The sequence below is a fragment of the Nyctereutes procyonoides genome, unplaced genomic scaffold (genome assembly GCF_905146905.1).
Source record: "Nyctereutes procyonoides isolate TBG_1078 unplaced genomic scaffold, NYPRO_anot_genome, whole genome shotgun sequence".
Classification (NCBI taxonomy): domain Eukaryota; kingdom Metazoa; phylum Chordata; class Mammalia; order Carnivora; family Canidae; genus Nyctereutes; species Nyctereutes procyonoides.
The window spans coordinates 60,297,446-60,312,184 of record NW_026575020.1 but is presented as its reverse complement, the minus strand read 5'-3'; the positions used below and the strand labels follow the sequence as shown (position 1 = coordinate 60,312,184).

Genomic DNA, 14,739 nt, shown 5'->3' with positions numbered 1-14,739 from the left:
ACGCCCCACCTGCTTGTGCGATTCCAGTACCTGAGCAGTAGTCACAGAGCAGCCGGGACCGTGTGTTGCGGCGATAGGCTCATGCACGCGGCCCCGTCGTGGGTGCAGCCAGGGAGCCGTGGCGGTCAGGTGGGGACGTGAGGACGCCCTCACGGTGTGCTGCTCTCGAGTTGTTTTCTTCTCTCCGTTCAGCCCCAGTGCTGGCCTCATTTTGAGCTCTTTATCTCTGGAAGGTGAAACTGTTGAACAAGGAGCTCGGGGCCCTGAAGGAAGCTGCCGCCCAGGCCGCGGAGTCGCTGCGGGGCGCTGAGGCCGCCAACGCGGGGCTGGAGGAGCAGCTGCAGCACAGCCGCCAGGAGCTCAGGGACCTGGCCGCCGCCAAGGACGCCCGGTGCGCAGCCACACCTGCCGCCTCGGGGCTGGGGGCTTCCGCCCGGCCCGGCTTGCTCCAGGCTGGCTGGCTGTGGGCCCGGCTGCTTTTCCCGCTAATGTTTCCTCCTTTTCAGGATAAAGGACTTGGAGGGCAAACTTAACTCTGTGCAGCTCTCCAGGAAGAAGGAAGAGGAGGTCTTCAGGAGGAAGTGAGTGTTCCCGGCTCGTGGCCTCCCGGCCCCGGGGTGAGGTCCAGGCAGAAACGCCCCCCGATCTGCGGCCGTCCGGCCTTTCAACTCACGGCTTTGGGTCTCCTTCCATGATCTGTTCAGGATTCTCAGTGGTAGTGAGGCTTTTTAGTGTGTTAAAACTTTCTCAAAAAATACATATACATTCTTAAGGTTTTAAGTCACCTGTACACCCAGTGTGGGGCTTGAACTCACAACCCCAAGATCAAGAGTCATGTGCCCCACCGACTAAGCCAGCCAGGTACCCCAGTGTCTTAAAGCTTTTGAACTTAAAAGTCTGGTTAACCAGGGGCTCCTGGGTGGCTCAGTTGGTGAAGTGTCTGACTCTTGATTTCCACTCAGGTCATGATCTGGGGTCATGGGGTTGACCCCGTATCTGGCTGGCCCTGGAAAAACAATGTTCCTCTTCATGTCCTCTTCTAGAGCCTTTTTCTTTTTTTTTTTTAGTTTATTTAAGTGATGGTTCCGTCCTGTGGGGCTCAAACTCACAACCCCAAAGTCAAGAGCCACACACTCCCCTGAGAGCCATCCAGGTGCCCTCAAAGTGTTTTTATTTGTAAACTGAAATCGTTGAAAATGAATATGATTTTTTAGCATATTATAAATATTGGCATTAAGAAGTAAAACTGAAAAAAAAAAAAAAGAAGTGAAACTGTCAGGGGCACCTGGCTGGCTCAGTCAGTAGAACACATGACTCTTGGTCTTGGGGTTATGAGTTCAAGCCCCACACTGAGTGTAGAGATTACTTAAATTTTTTTAAGAAAAAAAGAAAAAAAAGAAAGTAAAACCATTCAGCGCCCCCCTTTTTTTAAATATAAGATTTATTTATTTATTTATTTTTAAAGTTTTTTTTTTTTTTAATCTTTATTTATTTATGATAGGCACACAGTGAGAGAGAGAGAGAGGCAGAGACACAGGCAGAGGGAGAAGCAGGCTCCATGCACCGGGAGCCCGACGTGGGATTCGATCCAGTGTCTCCAGGATCGCGCCCCGGGCCAAAGGCAGGCGCCAAACCACTGCGCCACCCAGGGATCCCAAGATTTATTTATTGGGTGCTTGGGTGATTCAGATGGTTAAATGTCTGCCTTTAGCTGTGGTCATAAATAAAAAAAGAATTATTTATTTATTTGAGACAGAGAAAGAAAGAGAGCACAAGTAGGAGCGAGAGGTAGAGGGAGAGGGAGAAGCAGACTACCCTGAGTAGGGAGCTTGATGAATGTGGGCTCGATCCCAGGACCCTGAGATCATGACCTGAGCCAAAAATCGAGAGTCTGACCGTGATGGCTAATGAAATGAGTAGTTATTTCTGACTTGCATTGCCACCTGGTGCCCTGCAGTCACTCTAAACATCCCTTGCCGTTGACTTAGAAGCATAGGAACCAGCCCTTCCTGAGCTGCCAGAAATATCACATCTTCCCTTTTTCTCCTGCCTACCCTCCGATTTCTATCTGACTTTCTCAAGGACTTATATTTGAATATAACATATTTTTAAAGATTTTACTTATCCATTTGAGAGGGAGAGAGAGAGAGAGAGAGCACAAGTAGGGATGAGGGCCAGAGGAAGAGGGAGAAACAGACCCCGCGCTGAGCAGGGAGCCCGATGTGGGGCGTGGGGCTCGACCCCAGGACCCCGGGATCATGACCTGAGCTGAAGGCAGTTACTTCCCCGACTGAGCCACTCAGGTGCTCCTATAATGTTTTTTTTTTTTTTTTTTTTTGCTTCATAAATTGGGAATCAGTCTCCTCTAACAACGATACATATATTTATATGAACTAAAAACAATGAAATTTGCTGGGGTCACAAAGCTGTTCATGTTCTAAAACGTTTCTAAACGAGGGAATTCTGATAATTATTCGTATACTTTACAAAACGACATAATATACTGTAAAATTCAATAACTAAATAAACTCAGTCCCTTTAGGAATGCCCCCTGACTGAGGTGAGCGGCTGCGTGGGGGTGGCCACTGGCTTCTCTGGCAGCATCTCCAGACTTTGAACGCCTTCCAGTTATGACCAGGGCCACCTGCTGGCCTCACCTCCAGGATGTCTTTGTGTCCCGTGTCTGCTGGTGACGCAGCAGCTCCTCCAGCTCTGGGGGTCGGAGGGCTGCAGTGCCTGGCTCATCACAGGGTCTGCACACGGTCGGCAGGGTGGTTCATGTTCTCAGGTTCCGGAAGTGGGGATAAGATGCTTTTCTAAGACCTAATCCGTGACTGTTACACGCCAGGTGCCCTTGTACTTAGTGACAGCTTGGGAAGCCCCTCATCCTGAGACGCTGGGAAAACTGGGGAATTGTGACGCGGAGAGCATGTTCGTCAGCATGATGTGTATACAGCAAGATGCTTTACCATTTCTCCCTAAAACCTCAGGCTTGCAGATTTAGTTTCCATTTAGGGAACGTGTTCACAAGACCACCAAAGCCGCATCCTTCCTGAAACCACTAGCTTGGTCAGGTTGCTCTGCGAGAAAGTCTCACTTTGTTTTGTTTTTGTTTTTTTAAAGATTTTATTTATCCATGAGAGACACTGGTAGAGGGAGAAACAGGCTCCCTGCGGGGAGCCCGATGTGGGACTCAATCTCGGGACCCCGGGATCACGCCCTGGGCTGAAGGCAGATGCTCACCTGCTGAGCCACCTGGGCTGCCCTCACTTTGTTTTTCACTCCTGGTGAATTTGTGTATATTTGGAGGAGTATCCTCAAGACGCTGAGAATTACAGAACTCGCCTCGTACAATGCACTAAAGCAGTCTCGGTTAGGACAATTTATTTATTTATTTTTTTAATAAATTAATTTTTATTGGTGTTCAGTTTACCAACATACAGAATAACACCCAGTGCTCATCCCGTCAAGTGTCCCCCTCAGTGCCCGTCACCCATTCACCCCCACCCCCCGCCCTCCTCCCCCTCCACCACTCGGTTAGGACAATTTAGTGCTAATACGCTTGACACATTTTAAAACACATTAGAGCAAGTCTTAGAGCATGTGCAGATGCTTCGCTCAGGTCACACTGGGTGACGCTGTGGTGTCACCAGTGGCAGAAATGGAGCCAAGGTGACAACAGGCGGGCCTCCCACCCTGCAGTCTGGTGTTTGCCTTTTGAGAGTAACTAAACGACAGTCATGCAATGCAGCTCAGAAATAACTCACGTCCCTCGTTGTCACGATCAGACTTTTCCTGGTTTGATGGAGGAGAAAGGCCTATGCTGCCAGACACTGGAAAGCACAGCAAGTAGCACTTTTTTTTTTTTTTTGCTAATGGAAGGTAGTAAATATTGAACAGGTTGTAAGATAGATAAGATGAGGCTTAATTGCAAGTAGAATGGAAAGTACTCTAATGTGTCTTGCTTGGATAAGGCTTCACCATCTCACTGAAAATGCTGATGGATCTAAAAGAAACCACACAAAACCTTCTGGAGGACTCTGTCGGTTCAGCGTCCCACGTGATTTCTGTTGAGTTCATGATCTCAGGGTTGTGAGTTCAAGCCCCACATCAGGCTCTGTGTTAGTGTGAAGCCTAAATAACATACTTTCTCTCCCTCCCTCTACCCCCCCCCCAGTCTCTCTAAAAAAATATAAATAAAAGAAATTGTGTACAATTATGTATATATATATTTTAAAGATTTTATTTACTTATTCATGAGACACACAGAGAGAGGCAGAGATACAGGCAGAGGGAGAAGCAGGCTCCATGCAGGGAGCCTGACGTGGTACTCGATCCCGGGACCCCAGGGTCACGCCCTGAGCCAAAGTCAGACGCTCCACCGCTGAGCCACCCAGGTGTCCCAAATTTTATTTTTTAGTGTATTTAACTTTTTATTGAAACCAACTAGAGTAAAAGCATAAAAAGTCCTGAGCATTGCCCGTCAGCTGTCCGCACAACACCTGCCAGATTGGTGCTCTGTCAAGATGAGCGTCTGTCCTGGCCGTGGACATCTCATAGGCTTGGCATTTCCTGCAAAGACAGAAGCACGGCTGGCGTCCCATGGCCCCAAGTCACAGGGGAGCCCCAGGTTCCGGGGGATGCTGCTGGGCTGCAGAGGCAGCGCATTGCCTGTGCCCTGCTCTCGGGGGCTGGTCGGAAAGCCGGCAGGGTGGTGGCAGGACGGCTCTACTAGAGCTCCTGTTGTGGATGTTCTCTTCTGGGGGGTGTTGAGCTCCAGAGTCGTGCAAGGACCTGACATCTGAGCTGTTGAGCCAGTGTCTCCCTGAGGAGTGTGAGCAGGTGGGTGTGCTGCAGCTGAGGTCAGAGGTGCGGGACCCGGGGCGGGGGTGTGTACACTGCCGTGCCCCACCTGTTGCAGGCACCAGGAGCTCGACCACCTGGCCCGGGAGAGGGACGTGGCGCTGGCGGCCGTGAAGGAGGCCCACGCGGAGCAGCTGAAGGCGCTGGAGGCCCGGGCCCTGGAGCTGCAGGCCCGCTGCGAGACCCTGGAGCTGCAGCTCCGCAGGGCAGAGTGGAGGCAGGCCGACGCCCTGAAGGAGAAGGATGCCGCCGTGGACCGGTGAGTGCGGGCGGGCGTCTCGGCAGCCCTCTGGTCGTCTTCCCTAGCGCTTTGTCTCCTCTGTTGTCCACAGGAGTGTGTGCGTGTCTGCGTATGTGTGAACGTATGCGATCATTTGTGGGAAAATATACGAAGTGTATAACTTCCATGTTAACCATGTAAAGCGCACAGTTTGCTGGCGTTAAGTACATTCGTGTTGTTGTGCAGCCACCAGACTGACTTCCCATCCCCCCCAACCTCCCGGAAGCCTGTCTGGGCTCGGTGTCTGTGACACGGCTGACCCCAGGTCGCTCTTGTGAGTGGAATCCTCCCGTGTCTGTCACCATAATGCCTTGCAGGCCCACCCATGTCGCCGGTGACAGGATGTCCTTCCTTTCTGCAGCTGAGTAGGGCTCTGAGGTGTGGATGGACCACGTTTTCTTTCCCCACTCATCTGTCCATGGACACTTGGATCGTGTCCACCTTTTGGCTGCTGTGGACATAAGTGTGCAAATACCTATTCAGGTGTCTCTAAAATTTCAGGGGGGATCTATCCAGAAGGGGAATTGGTGGATCCGATGGTTTGATCATTTGAGGAGCTGCCAGACTGGTTTGCAAGCAGCAGATGCACTGTTTGCACAGGGATTACAATTTCTCCATTAACTGCTTTCTTACTAAACCCAGTTTTCTTTCCAACGTGTCGACCAGGCTGCCGTGTGTAGCGTCCAGGCCGACACACATGCATGTAGGACCATTGGAAATGGACTTGGAGTTGGACTCCACTGGCTGCCAGTGGGGAGGTGATCCTTGGAGAAGCTGTGTTTACTAAAAATGATTAAGATGGTCAACACGGTCATTGGCTCGTGTTCACCTTACTTAGCACTTACTGTATGTTTGGGACATGTGCCCGGCTCTGAGAGGGTGCTCTGCCAAATTATACTGCCATCAGGGGGACGGTGGCTCTTACCGTGCAGCACCAGGAAGTTAAAGCTTTTTCAGGAAGATTTCCTTAGATTGAGCAAACAGCCTTGTTTGATCTGTTCGATGCAAGCCGCAGTAGTTAGAGAAGCAGGAGTGACGGTCTAACGGGTGTGTGTGTTCCCGTCGTACCCTGGGCTCGGGGCTTCGCGTGGGCCCTTCTCTGGGCTGCTCTTGGGAATCTTCGAAGTTCCTTGTGTAGCAGCCCCAGGCTGGCCTCCTTCCACCTGCGCTCACCATCATAGCCTGTGTCTTCTCATACTAAGACACGCGCTGTGTGAAAGCCAGCAACAGGGCAGCCCGGGTGGCGCAGCGGTTTAGCGCCCCCTGCACCCCAGGGTGTGATCCTGGAGACCCGGGATCGAGTCCCACGTCGGGCTCCCTGCATGGAGCCTGCTTCTCCCTCTGCCTGTGTCTCTGCCTCTCTCTGTCTCTCTCTGTGTCTCTCATGAATAAATAAAAATAAATAAATAAAATCTTAAAAAAAAAAAAAGAAGAAAACCAGCAACAAAAACAGCCCAGATTTTGAGGTATTTATTTCTTTGGGCATATTTGTGATGATTTACCTGAGACCATCGGGTCGTGAACGCCACAGTAGAGAGGCCGTGGCCCCACGAGGCGTTGCGGGAACCCGACCGTGTCACATACCACAGATCACGACCGGCCACACAGGCCACTTCCAGTGCCCACAGTTAAGGCACAAAAAGACAGAAGGGAATTTAATCATGTTGCATGTCATTAACAGGTAATCCATATAAAAACCAAATGATATTTTGCCTAAAAGAATTACTACAGGAGGTATTTTACTATGGGAGGTATTTTACATTTTCGGGGTGCTAACTTTTGAAGCTACCTCTCAATTCAGACCAGCCACGTGCTCAGGAGCCATGTGTGGCCCGCGGCCCCGTGGTCAGCAGCACACCCGATTCTCAGGGGGAGCACCCCGCTCTCCAGAGCTCCGACCGTACTGGGCTGGGTTGGTCCGAGCAAATTCGAGCAGGAGCCAGAGTGTACTTGGGAGCACAAGCAGACCCTGTGGGAGGCAGATGGCTTGGTCGGTGTCTTTCAAAACTGAGAAGACCTACAAATGCAGCTCCTGAGTTCCAGCAGCTTCTCCCGTCCTCTCGTGGGGGAGGGAGCTGCCACACTTGGGGTGCATAGGAGCAGAGTCGGGGAGTGCAGCAGGAAGTCCGAGCAGAAGTTCCCTGATGCTATCTGAGGCCTGGGCAGGTGACCTCTAGGGCTGCAGCCGCTCTTTCCTATCTGGAAAGTCGGGAAAAGCCTCAGTGACGGGTTACCTGCTGGCCGAGGTCCTCTGCCCCTTAGAATTGCTAACAAATGGGTGACGAATCCAGAACGGGGTCCGGGTGTTTGTGTCCAGCCAGCCTCTTGGTGACGTGTGGTTGGGAGCGTAGCCGGAGGAGAGCCCTCACCCCCCACCGTGTCAGACACTTGGTGGTGCTGCAGCGCAACCAGCGGAGGCCCAGACCTGTGGGGACGCGGCTCCAGGGTCACATGTATCGGTCACATGTGCCATGTCGGTCACATGTGCCACCCTGGCAACGGTCCCTGCCTGCACTTTGTCACCCGGCCGCCCTGCGGTCCCGGAGCGGGCCCACACTCCTGTCACCTGCACAGTGTCGTACCTGGGTGTGCTCTGAGGTTCCCTACCCTGTGCAGCCCTCTGTGATTCAGAACAGGCCATGTTATTTTAGGTAAGGGTCAGGGTGAGTTTGCACGAATTGTACTAAAAAGGATTTGTTGAAAGCATATGAAGAAAAATGGTCTTTTTCCTGTGGCTAAAAATAACGCTGGGAACTCTGTTTTGACAGACTCTCTCCTCTGAGAACGTCTGTGACCCCACATTTACGACGTGCTGCTTCCAGACAGGTCGGCAGCTGGGCCCGAAGGTCTCGATGCCTCCAGGCGGGGCTTGCTCCCCCCCCGGAGGTGGCGATCCGCACCGCTCCCTGGAATGACAGGGAAGCCAGCGGCCCGGGCTGCGGGCGGGGGACCCGGCGGCCCGTCGCACAGCCGGTGCTATGGCTTCCCCAGCCTGTGTCTCTAGGTGTCTTCTCTAGTTTCTCTCCGGGGGTAAATTTACCCAAGTGTTGGTGAGATTCTACTGGGAGGTGGAAAGGGTTCTGTACGGCCTCATTTTACTGTTGAATTTGAAAAAGCTGTTGAACGTCCACGTGGGGGGCTGCACGAGGCGTGGCCACCCCAAGGCCTCCATGGCTCACCCATCCCCTGAACAGCCGGCGTCGGCTTGGCCTGTTGTAGGTCTTTAGTGGACACCGGGGTGGGTGGGATGGTTGGGTGGATATTTCTTCTTGGGTACGACTGTTTCGCAATCTGGGCGAGGAGGTCTCCGCCTGATGTGGAGACGTGGGTGTGGAGGAGACCCCCCGGTGTCGACTTCCTTTGAGGGCTGCGCGTGTGTGTTGGGGGCGCCACGTAAAAGAAAGCTTGAGGGGGCCGCACGCCCATATTCACGCAGCTCCCCTTCTTTGTGCAGACTTCGGGAAGATGCATTGACTCTGAGGTCGGGCTGGGATGCCCAGGTTGCTCAGCTGTCCAAGGACATAATCTCCAGGGACCTTCAGATTCAGTCGCTGCAGGAGGAAGCAGGGGAGCTCAAGGCACATCTGGCCCGGTGCCAGCAGGACGTCGGAAGGTGACTGCCCCCACCTCCTCCCCACGGGGGTCTTCTCCCCGCACGCCTCCCAGGGGCCCCGGTGCCATGCTGGGCGCTCAGGGTACAAACGGGAACAGAATCAAGGCCCCGGCCTCACATCCTGTCGAGGGAAAAAGATGAGAAACAGGAAACAGAAAACAAACATCTGGTCGTGAGAAGGGAGAGCAAGGGTGAGGAGGAGCTCGCAGGGTGGGGTGATGGACGGGCGGCCGGAGAAGGCCTTTCCTGGGCACCAGGCCGCGGTCTTGCTGCTTGGTCCCATGTGCAGTCACCCCTCGTGTTGCCTGCCCGACTGCTGACACCTCATCAGACGGAGTGAGTGCTTGGGTAAAGAGCGTGTCCTCTCCAGGAATAATTTAAATATAAGAAGATGCACTCACTTCACCTGTATGGTTGGTGAATCTTGACCCGCGTGTACCCCTCTCAGCCACCCCTACAGCCGAGACTGAATCCTGTCCCGGGCCTGCCGGCGCCCCGCAGTCCCCCCGAGCCCCAAGGCACCCGGGTGCGCTTTGCGTCTGGCTCCTCTGCGTGCGTGTTGCAGGTTTCCTGTGTTTCTGTGTCAGTTTTGTCTTTGGGGGAGTTTGCCCATTTCCCGCCGTCATTGACGTTACTGGTACGAAGCTGGCGGTGGTGGTCGTGTCTCCCCAGGTGTGTGGACCTGTTCTCCGTCAGTCTGGCTGGAGATCTCTTGATTTTACCAATCTTTTTAAAGAAATTGCCTTTGGTTTCATTGACTTTTCTCAGTTGTTTTCTGGAATTTTACTTTCACTGATACCTACTCTCATCTTCGTTATTTTCTTTCTTCTCGTCCTTTGGCCTTAATTTGATGTTCTTTTGACAGCTTCTAATGGTGGGGTCCTCGATTATAATTTTTGGACCTTTCTTCTTTTCTAACAAACGTAAGCGTGTCATGCTGTGAATTTCCCTTTTGAGCACTACTTTGCTACGTCCCACATATTTTGATATTATTTCATTAAAAATACTTTCTAATTTTCCTTGTGATTTCTTCTGTGGTCCATGGGCTGTTTAGAAATGTGTTGCTGAGTTTCCCGTCATTTTGAGATTTCCAGAAATCTTTTTGTTACTGGTTTCTACTTTAATTCTGTGGACAGTGCGGCGAAGGAAGCCATTGAGGGTTCGGTCGCAGTTTTCGGAGATGCCGCCCAAGGGAAAGAGCGGTTCCAGGAAAGGGGGGAAAGGGGGAGCCGCCTCCGAGAGCGACAGTTCTGACAAGAAGGCCCAGGGTCCCAAAGGTGGTGGTAATACAATAAAGGTTAGACACATTCTGTGTGAAAAACATGGGAAAATCATGGAAGCCATGGGAAAGTTAAAGTCTGGAATGAGATTCAATGAAGTGGCCACACAGTATAGTGAAGATAAAGCCAGGCAAGGGGGCGACTTGGGTTGGATGACCAGAGGTTCCATGGTGGGACCATTTCAAGAAGCAGCATTTGCCTTGCCTGTAAGTGGGCCAGATAAGCCTGTGCTTACCGACCCTCCAATTAGGACAGAATTTGGATATCATATTATTATGGTTGAAGGGAGAAAATAAAATGGTATGAAAGACTAATTCTGTGGACACAGAACCTACTCTGGGACCTGAGTGCAGGGAGCGTGGGCATGTGGACACGTGATGGTCAGGGGACAGGCTGGCATTTCCTGGCGTTGAACAAAGTATTGGCCCTCCATGGACATTTTAAAAATAAACAACTCGGGGGCACCTGGGTGGCTCAGTTGGTTGAGCGGCTGATTCTCGGTTTCAGCACAGGCCATGACCTCAGGGTTGTGAGGTTGAGCCCCACATCGGGCTCTGGGTTCAGTCCAGAGTCTGCTTGGGATTTTTTTCTCCCTCTGCCACTCCCCCAGCTCTCTCACTTGCTCCTTCTCAATCAATCAATCAATCAATCAATAAATAAATAAATAAATAAATAAATAAATAATCTTTTTAAAAAACGAACAAGTGGGCTCTCCCCAGCTTGTGAGGCCCCATCTCCCTGCTCTGAGCCTTTGTGTCTGAAGTTGTCCCCAGGTGTGCCTTCTTGAGGAGGAGTGCTGAGTTGCTGGGTGTAGGATGCTCAATTCCAAATCATTTTGCTCCCCTGGATTTTTTTTTTAATATTTTTAATTTATTTATTCATGAGAGACAGAGAGAAAGAGGCAGAGACATGGGCAGAGAGAAAACCAGGCTCCACACGGGGAGTCCGACATGGGACTCAATCCCGGGACTCTAGGATCAGGCCCTGGGCTGAAGGCGGCGCTAAACCTCTGGGCCACTCAGGGATCCCCAAACGTCCCTTTTATTACCTGGGTTTCTGTGGTCAGGAGTCCGGCTCGCTCAGCTGGGTCCCCGACAGAGGGTCTCACTAGGTGGGGACCGCGGTGTCGGCCAGGCTGCCTTTCTTCCCGGGCTGCTTCAGGCTGGCAGCAGAGTCCTTCCCAGCGGCTGTGAGCCGTAGGCACCCACAGGCCCTGACCCCGCGGTCACCGTGCGGCTGCCGCGTCTCAGGGCCAGCAGGAGACTCCCTCCAGGCGCAGTGCTGGGGCGTGTGGGTCCTGTGGTGCTCGCAGCCCGGCCACCCGGGCAGGGGCCACCCAGAGCCTCCCAGTGTGCGTTGCCCCCGTGTGGCCGACGGGGAGCCCGGCGCCCCTCTGGCACTGCTGTCCCTCACCCTCCTCTTTCTAGCTGGGACTCACAGTGCACAGGGCGTCTGTGCCGCTCCCCGCCTAGTGCTCGCGAGCTCGTCTGGTCCAAGGATGTGCATCCCCCGGTCGTGCTGGCTTTCCTCCTTCGTCTCTTGCATCCTGATCTCCCTGGACCTGCTCTTAGATGGACGCGGGTCCTCTCTGGAGGGCTCTGTGTGTGTCCTGGCGGCTCCAAGCTCTCTGCTCCCCTCTGCCCGCACTCCCGTGCTCTCCAGTGCTCGCTCCTCGCAGCTCTGAAATCTCACATTTCTCTGCTGGAATCACTTCTTTTTTTTTTCTTCAAGTTTGTTGGCTTTCCTCCCCTCTCTTCTTACAAATCAGTTCTTGTGTTTCCTGAGTTTGACCTTCCATGCTGCTGGCTTCTTTGGTGTTGGGAGTCCCTCCCTGCCGCCCACTCCTCTCTGGACCCGAGCTTGCCCGTGCGTGGGTGTCTACACTGCACAGGCTCCTCCCGGCTGCAACCCCTGAGCATGTCATGTTCCCGAGAGCCCCGGGGAGTGGGGGCTGGCCCACAGGGGCCCGACTGCCACGTGGCGGCGCCCTCCCTCCACCCCGTCGCCTGCAGCACAGCTCTGCTTTTCACGTCCAACACGGTAATGTCCGGGCTGTCCCATCCCGCAGGTACAAACAGCAGCTGTCGGCGGCAGCGGACAGGGAGCGGTGCCTGGAGCGTGAGCGGGCACAGCTGGAGCTGGACTGGCGGCAGCGCTGTGACAGCGTGGAGAGGGACCACTACCGCAAGTCCGAGGACCTGATCCAGGCCCTGACCGAGGCGCGAGATCAGGTCTGCACCCCCAGCCCCATCGGGTTCATCCTGCGCCGGGCGGGCCGGGAGGAGGGCTCTGGGCTCTCGCCACGTCATCGTTCCAGTTGGAAACTGCGGAGCCTCCCTGAGCAGCAAACATTAAGGAATGGAGCGCGTCCCTCTCCTGCCCGCAGCCGCCCGTAGCATTTTAGTGTTTATCATGGCAGCAGTGCCCCTCGGCGCCTGTGCTGGGATCCTGGGCCACGCGGGCCACTCGCTCGGGCGCCTGCCATCTCCCCAAGAAGGACCCCGAGGCTGGCACTGCGGCCCGGGAGCCCTCCCGGCGGGAACTGAGCCCCACGTGTGTTCCGTGTGTTCCAGGCTGCTGCCAAGCTGCAGGAGACCGAGCGGACGCTGCGTGACCAGGAGGTGGTGCTGCAGGCCTTGAGCCTGGAGAGGGACCGGGCCGTGGAGGCGCTGAGGACACGTGGGCTCCTCCCCGACAAGGAGGTACAGGTCAGTGCCAACGCCCTCACTGGGCCTCCGCCGGCGACGCCAGGGCCCCAGCAGCCCGCTCCTCGAGCCTCCCCTCAGCCCTGACCTTCCCCGCCCCGGCCCCTCCCAGTGTCTCTGCCAGTCTGACACCGAGAGGGCCACAGCAACTCTGGACGCAGACTCTTGTTTGTCTCTCAAAACCTCAGAAAACCCCACGTTCAAACATCATGCCATCCAGACAGTCACTGTAACACTGCTGTGGCGTGGGTTGCCGTGTGCCGTGATCCTGCCCGGCGGGACTACCGCGTGCCACCCGAGTGCCTCCCAGTGCCAGGCCGCCCGAGAACCTTGTCTGCTGGCCCTCCGATCTGGTGCTGAGGCCGGTGCTGTGGTGCAGATGCAGGGACCCTGTGGGGCAGCTTGGGAGGGGCAGGGCCAGGCTCCGAGCCCACAGCCCCGAGGTCCTCGGTCGGGGGGCAGGGCCGGCGCGAGGCCGGGGAGCCGACCGGGAGGCAGTGCGGGAGGATCTTTCCAGGCCTCCTGCTTACATACAGTGAGACACACAGATCTTTAGTGCGTGGCTCAGGTTTGCCATGAGTGTGTCCAGGGCGCCCAGCCTGCGGGCACGCCCCTCCCCACCGGTCCCCGTCTCCCCCAAAGCCCGCAGCTGCTCTGACTTCTGGCTTCTCACAGGGACCTGGGGGGGCAAGGTTTCCTCCAAGACGCTGCGGTGGCCGCCTGTGCGTAGGCTCAGCTCCTAACCGGTGTTGGGAGAGTTACCGTTTGGGCGCCCAGCCGGTCAGTAGAGCGTGTGGGCCCTGACCCGAGGTGTATGCTCCTGCCTTGTCCTAACCTGCCTGGAGCCCAGGACCTCTGCTTCTTCCCTCAAAAATGTTAAGTTCTCGCAGAGTCAGAGTTGACGTTTGATGATGACGTCTGGGTCGTTGTGGGCGTTGTCAGAGCCCAGGACGCTGACCCGGCATCTGTGTGGAGCGCGGAGGCTCCCCAGCGGCAGGAAGGCTGGGGTGCGGGGGGTCAGCGGGTGGCAGGGGCACCGGTGTCTTTCCTGCTGCACCGCGGGCCACAGGGTCGGATCACTTCCTCACTTTAGAAATTGTCAGGAATGCTTCCCGTCCTGGTAGCTTCGGCGCTGATGTCGGAGGGTGCACGGGCGGGAATCCACGAGCAGCCGGGGCCCTCCTGGACTGAGGCCCGCGTCTCTCCAGGAGGGACAGGACTAAGGGGCTGGAGTTTATCCCAAAAACACATGTCTTCACACGTGGCATCTGAGGCACCGACATGCAGCCATGGCCGTTTCCTCCCCACAAGATCCCTTCACTGATGGAGAGCCGCCCAGAGCCTGACACTGACCGTGAGGTGCCCACAAGCTGAACGGTGGCCCCGAAGGGACAGGTCGGGGTCCTCGCCACCAGCCCCCCGGGTGCCGCCTTCCGGGGAGACAGGGTCGCTGTGGCTGTGGGCGGCTCAGACGAGGTCACCTGGGAGCAGGTGGGCCCTCGTCTGGTATGACTGGCGTCCTTATGCACAGAACAGCACGGGGGGACGGGGACACGGGGAGCAGGCCAGGTGCCGGCGGAGGCAGTGTGGGGAGCGACGTGGCCCCAGAGGGGGCACCAAGGGGAGTGGGTGAGCACCGGAGGCTGGCAGGGGCGGGAAGGTTCTCCGCAGAGTCTCTGAGGGAGCGTTGGCATCCAGTGTGAGGCATGTGGCCCACAGGCAGCATCCCAGGAAGCCGCAGCCCAGCATGCGTCCACCTCACGGCCCCCGAGGGAAGCCACGGGAGAGGCGCCTTCTGGGACAGTGCCAGGTGGTGTGTCGGCACCGTCCTGCTTCCACCACCCGACCTCTGTCCTTCTACGAAAAGTCACTCAGCCGGTTGTTCGGGAGAACAGAGCTACTGGGATCCGCCTGAGGACCTTTCCAGCAGCCTGTCCCCTCCGCCATCCGTCATCAGCCTGGGGGGCGGGAAGGGCAACTGCAGGCCGGCGCCCGTCC

The 14,739-nt window shown here is 55.3% G+C and overlaps 2 protein-coding genes across 3 annotated transcripts in view; both read left to right on the top strand.

Moving 5' to 3' along the window:
* Window positions 1–14,739, top strand: part of CCDC57 (coiled-coil domain containing 57) — a 95,827-nt gene that overhangs the window by 13,796 nt on the left and 67,292 nt on the right. For both annotated transcript variants that reach the window (XM_055314453.1, XM_055314510.1), the window contains exons 6-11: window positions 234–391; window positions 507–581; window positions 4,922–5,122; window positions 8,598–8,756; window positions 12,105–12,267; window positions 12,610–12,744. In XM_055314453.1, coding sequence (XP_055170428.1) covers window positions 234–391; window positions 507–581; window positions 4,922–5,122; window positions 8,598–8,756; window positions 12,105–12,267; window positions 12,610–12,744 — 891 coding nt within the window. The remainder of the gene's footprint in view (window positions 1–233; window positions 392–506; window positions 582–4,921; window positions 5,123–8,597; window positions 8,757–12,104; window positions 12,268–12,609; window positions 12,745–14,739) is intronic.
* LOC129503127 (peptidyl-prolyl cis-trans isomerase NIMA-interacting 4-like) lies at window positions 9,901–10,332 on the top strand. The gene has a single exon (XM_055315094.1). The coding sequence runs from the start codon at window positions 9,937–9,939 to the stop codon at window positions 10,330–10,332; it is 396 nt and encodes a 131-aa protein (XP_055171069.1). The 5' UTR covers window positions 9,901–9,936.